The sequence below is a fragment of the Ipomoea nil genome, unplaced genomic scaffold (assembly GCF_001879475.1).
Source record: "Ipomoea nil cultivar Tokyo-kokei standard unplaced genomic scaffold, Asagao_1.1 scaffold1776, whole genome shotgun sequence".
In the NCBI taxonomy this organism is placed as follows: domain Eukaryota; kingdom Viridiplantae; phylum Streptophyta; class Magnoliopsida; order Solanales; family Convolvulaceae; genus Ipomoea; species Ipomoea nil.
This window is the reverse complement of record NW_017618204.1, coordinates 1-5,326: the sequence shown is the minus strand read 5'-3', so window position 1 is coordinate 5,326 and position 5,326 is coordinate 1. Positions and strand designations below refer to the sequence as shown.

Genomic DNA, 5,326 nt, shown 5'->3' with positions numbered 1-5,326 from the left:
CCAAGAGCACACACCGGTCGCCGCCCCGCCTCTGTCGCCAACTACCACCAGATGCCCCCCGGACGTTGTGGGCGGGGTTGGTTTTCGCGGTTCCCTGCCGCCCTTTGCCGGGCCGTTTGCTGCTTCGTCCGCGCCGCCCCGCCCCCCCTCCGCCCTTCCCTACTCGGTTTCTTCCCCTTTCTCTTCGCTTGCTGTATGTTCTGGTTGCCCGCCTATCCCTCCACGCTGCGCCTTCCTCTTGCGTCTTCCTTATCTTCTCTTCTTCTCTCTCTCTCTCCTTCATCTCTCTCCGATCTTCTCTTATCGAAAAAAAAAAAAAAATCTCTCCTCTCCTCTATACGCGTTCGTCTCTTGCCTTGCCCACTTCTCCTGTGGCGTTTATTGTCCCCCGTGCTGCCCGGCCCCCGGCACCCCCTTTCCTTTGTTCTGCTCCTTCTTCCTTCCCTCTCTCTCTACTCTCATCTCTCTCTTCTCTCTACTCTCGTCTCTCTTCCCATCTTCCTGCGGCCCGAAAACCCCCGGTTGCCCCCCGCACTACAAAGTTGACCACACCGTGTCGGCCGCGCCTCACCGCTCCCCACGTTCTCCCCCTCATTTCTGTTCGGCCGCCCGCGCGCCGCGCCGCGTGGTGCGGTTTGCCCCTTCTTGGTCTTTTCTTCCTCCCTCTTTTGGCGGTCCTCTTTTGTTCCCCGGCCTCTTTTGGGTCTTCTCCTCCTCTTTGTCTTCTTTTCCTCTTGCTTGTGGTGGTTTGCCTCTTTTCCGTCGCGTTGGTCTTCTGTTTCGGCCTAGTGGCCTCCCTCCCTCTTTGGCCTCGCGTTCTTGTCTTTGCTGCTTTGTGGCTGTTTGGCTCGTGTGGTCGCCTGCCCCTTTGTCCCCCGCTATTCTTCTCGTGGCTTCTTTGGTTGGTGTGGTCCCGTGGTTTTTTCCCCGCTTTGGGGTTTTCCCCGTCCATCGTGTGTTCTTGTGTTTGCTCTTTCTTTTGGCTCTTGTGTCTCCTCTTGTGTTTGTGCTCACTGTCGTTCTGTGCTTTTTCCTTGTCGCCGGCGTGGCTTTTTCCCCCCCCGTGGTCTCCGGCCCCTGGTTGTTGCTGGTCCCTTTGCCTGGCCCCCTCTGCGTCCTCTGGTCCCTTGCCTGGTCGCCTTCTCCCCATTTGGCCGGCCCCGCTGCCGGCTTTTTGTTTGTGCCGCCCTTCCCTCTCCCTGTGTTTGCCCCTGCCCGGCCCGCCCGCCTGTCCGCCGCCGCGTGGGCCTTTGCGCCCCCCCCCGTTTGTGGTTCTCTTCGCACCGGGTTGCCTCCTTTCTCCTCCCTTCTCCCCGCGCCCCCTGCCCGGCCTGTGGGCTCCCCTTGCGCCCCTGTCTGCTTCCCGCCCGGCCCTCCCCCTTGTTTTTGCTCCCCCTTGCTGCCTCTCCGCTTCCGGGCCGGTCCCTTGCTCCCTGCTCCTGTCCCTGCTTTTCCGGGTGTTCTTGCTCCGTTGTCTCGCCTGGCCTCCCTTTTGCGGCTGCGGTCCTTGGTCTCTGGTTGCTTCCCCCTCTCCTGCTTCTTGGGCCCCCTTCGGGTTCTTTGCCCCCTTCTGCTCCCCCCGTGTTGTGCCCCTGGCGTCTGTCCCGTGGTCTCTTGCCTGCGCGTCCCGCCGCCGCTCTCCCCCCCCTCCCCTTCTCCGTCCGCTCTTTTGGTTCCCCCTGCTCGGGGGCGCCCCCCCCGGGGTCCGCCGGTCGCGCTCCCCCGCTCCGTCCCGGTCTGGCCCCCGGCTGTTGCCTGTTCTCCTTGTGGCCCGCCGGGTCCCCTCCCCCCCCTTGCTTCCCGTTGCCCCGGGCCCCGCCGCCCGCCCCCGCCCGCTGCTCCCCCGCGCCCCCGGTTGGCCCGCGTTCGCGCCGTTGCTTCTTGCTTGTGCTGCGCCCGCCGCCCCGGTTGCCTGCCCTGCGCCCCCTTGGCTTGTCGCTTCGGCGCCTCTTCCCCTGTTCCCCCGCCGGCCGTTCTTCCTTCCTCTCCTCCCGGTGCCTTTTGCGCGCTCCGCCTGGGTGCTGCTGGTCCGGTGCCGTGCTTGGTCACCGTCCCCGTTTGTCTTGCGCCCCGCCCTGGCCCCCCGCTGGCCCTTCCCCTGTCCCGCTGCCCCGGGTCTCCGCCTGCCTCTCCTTTCTCCCGGCCTACGCTGCTGCTGGTTTCTGTTGTTTCTTGGTGCTGGCCCTTGGCCCCTCCCTCCCGGCTCGCTGGTTCTTGCCCGCGGTCCCCGTCTTCTCCCTTGTCCTCTTTCCCCCGCTCTCTTTCTGGTGCTTCCGTGCCTGTGGCCGCCCCCGCCTGTGCCTCGCCTTGTGGCCTCCCCGCCTTGGCCCCCCTGCGTGTGCCGGGCTTGCTTCCCTTGCCCCCGCCGCCGCTTTCCGGCGTCCCGGCCGCTCGCTTGGCCCGCTGTGTTCCTTGCCTGGCCGGCCCCCGCCCCGCGTTTCTTTTCTGCGCCCTTCTCCTTCGCCGCCGCCGCGCCCCTTGCCCCTTGCGTTGCTCCCTTCTGCTGTGTGTGGCCCCCTGCCGGTTCGCTCCCTTGGCGGTGCCTCTTCCTTTGTGCCCTTCCTTGCTGCTTCTTCTCGGCCCCTCTGGGTTTCCCCTTTGCCGCCCCCCGTGCTGTGTTTGGTGTGTTTCCCGCGTTTCCTGCCCTTGTTGCGCGCCCGCCCGGGCCGCCCTTGCCGTGCCTCCGTCCTGCCCTGGCGGTGCGTCCGTGGCCCCTTTGCTGCGTCTTGCCGCCTGCCCGGTCTTCGCCCTCCGCCCCTCCTCCTCCCCTCCTCCTTCCCTGGCTTCGCCGCGCGGCTGCCTCGGCCCCTTCTGGCGCGCGTCCGCTGTCTGCTTGCTGCCGCCCCGTTGCCTCGTTCTTTTTGGGCCGCGGCCGTTTCCCCCGCTGTTCCTGTTCTCCCTTCTCTCCCGTTCTTGCTTTGCCTCCTGCCGTTCCTGCTCCGGTTTGGTGTGGCCCGGCCGTTTCTTCTGCTCCCCTCCGCGTCTTCGGTTGTCCGGCCTTTGTGCCTGTCCCCCGCGCTGCCCGCTCTCCGTTGGCCTCGCCGCCTCGCCCGTGCCTTTTCCTTGGTTCTGGTCTTGCTGCCTTTGGCTCCCGCTGTCTGCTCCCGTTGCGCCGCCGCTTGTGCGCCGCCGTGCTGTCGTGTTCTTTGCCGCTCCCCCCTTGCCGCTGTTGCCCCCGTGCGCCCGCCCGCCTCTCCCGCCCGCGGCCGTTTGGTTGCCTGTGCGCCCGTTTCCCGCGCCGCTCCCCTGCTGTTGCTGCGGTTCCCGCGCCTGGCCCGCCGGTGCTCTTGTCCCCGCCCCTCCGGCTGCTCCCGCTGCTGTGGCTGGTCCTGTTGCTGCTGTTGTGCCCCCGGCCCCCGCCGTTCCTTCGCCGGTTCCCGTTGCTCCTCCTCGCCGGTCTCCCGGGCCCGGCGCCCCTCTCCTCGTTCCTCTTCCCGTCCGTCTGTGCTCTTCCCTGCTGGGGGCGCCCCTGCGTTCTCTGCCGCCGCTCTGGCGCGTGCGCCCCCGCGCCCCTGGCTTGCGGCTCTGCCGGCTGCGCTGCCTTCCCTCTCTGCCCCTGCTCCCTTTGCGTTGGTCCGGGCCCCCCCGCCCCGGCCCGCTTTGCCGCCCCGGTGGGTCTCCCGCTTGCCCCTGCCGCGGGCCCTTCCGTTCCCCGCTTCCCCGCTCGCCTGGTGGTGCCGGTTTTCGCCCGCCGCCCGGTCTTGCTTTTGCTGCCCTTTTCTCTCCTGTTGTGCCCTTTTCCTCCCTTCGCGTTGTGTTGGGTCTCGCCGCTCGTTTGGCTTTCGCCCTTGCGCCGCTGGCTGTCCGCCCGCTTTTCTCCCTGGTGCTTTCGCTGCGGCGCTCTCTCTGGCGCCCCTGCGGGCTTCCCCGTCCCCGGGCCGCGGCTTCTGTTTGCCGGTTCCCGCCGCGTTTGTCTGGCTTGCCGCCCGCTCCGCGGCCGTGGTCTCCCCGTTTCCTTCTCGTTCTGCGTCCGCCTGGGTCCCCGCCGCCTTCTTCCGCCCCCTGTGTTTTTGTCCCCGCTTCTCTGCTGCTGCCTTTGTTCTCTTGTTGCTTTCTGTTGCTGCTCTGTTGCTTGTTGGTCGCCCTGTTTCCCGCCTTCCCCCGTTGCCCCCCGCGTTGCGTCCGTCCTTTTCTCTGCCGGCCCTGGGCCCCGCCCCGCCCCTTCTTGGGCTGCCGCTCCTTCGTGCCCGGCCGCCCCGCCGTTGTGGTTCTCTCCCGCGCCGTCTCTCGCGCCCGTCCTTGCGCGCTTTCGTCTGGCTCCGCTCCGCCCGTGCCTCCCCCTCTTGGTCTGCCTTTCCCGTTGCGCCGCCGCCCTGTGCCTTCTCGTGCGCCCGCGCCTGCCGCCTGCCCCGCGTTCCTTCTTCTTCCGCTGTTGGTCGTTTGCTGTCTGCGCTGGTCTGTCCGCGCCCCGCTCTTGCTCCTGCCGTGGGTGTTGTTCGCCGCTTTCTCTCCCTCCCGGGCCGCCCCTTGGGCTGCTGTGCCGTGGGTTCTGCGCTCTCTTCGGGGTCCTTCCCGTCTGCGTTTGTGTTTTGGTCCCGGCCCCTCTTCTTGCCGGCTCCCCTGCTTCCGCTCTGGCCGGCGCCCTTGCTCCCGGCCTCTCCTTCCGGCTTCTCTCCTTCCCTCTGCCGGGGGCGCCGTTTCCTGGCCCTCCGCTTGCCCCCGTGTCTTGCTTTGTCTCCCCCTGCCGCTGCGTTCCTCGCCTCTGTTGCGGCCCGTCCCGCCCTGCTCTGGCTGCCGCCGTTTGTTCCGGCGCTCGGGTTTGTTCCCGCCCGGTCTGTGCTCTCTTGTGCTCGTCCGCGTGCCGTTCCTCTTGCCCCGCCCTCCCCGTTCCCTTCCCGGTCCCCCCTCTTGCCCCGCGCTCTCCTTGGCTTCGCGCTCTCTTCGCGTGCCGCTGCTTGCCCTTGCCCCGCTTCCTCCCTGCTGCTCCTGGGTCTGCCCTGCTGCCTCCCGCCTTGCCGCGCGGGCCGTTTGCGGCTTGTTGCTCTTCTCGCCGGGCTGGCGCAGATCTCTTCCCCCTCGTCGGGCGAGGGCGCTTTGTTGGGTTGGGACTTCCCCTCCTCTGTGGTCACTCGTCCTGTTTGGCCCCCGCCCTTTGTCTCCCCTCTCTTTTCTTGCGCTACCTTCTTTTCTCTTCTTTCTTCTTCTTCTTCTTCTTCTTCTTCTTCTATCTCTCGCTGTGCGGCGGCCCTGTGCCTTGCCCGGCCTTCCCTTCCTTTTTTTGCCTCCTTCTCCCTTCCCTCTCTACTCTGTTTTCCTGTTTCGGCGCTCGGCCTTGCCCGACGCCTGCCCGCCCGTCGGCCGTCGTGCGCGCTCCTTCCTCTGGCTT

The 5,326-nt window shown here is 67.6% G+C and overlaps 1 protein-coding gene across 1 annotated transcript; it reads right to left on the bottom strand.

Annotated features, from left to right (window-relative positions):
• Nucleotides 1-2,144: 2,144 nt before the first annotated feature.
• LOC109192637 (uncharacterized PE-PGRS family protein PE_PGRS54-like) lies at nucleotides 2,145-5,074 on the bottom strand (the record flags this gene model as incomplete). Its single annotated transcript, XM_019343339.1, has 1 exon — nucleotides 2,145-5,074. A coding segment is annotated over one exon (2,930 nt), but the record flags the coding sequence as incomplete, so codon positions are not given.
• Nucleotides 5,075-5,326: the final 252 nt, after the last annotated feature.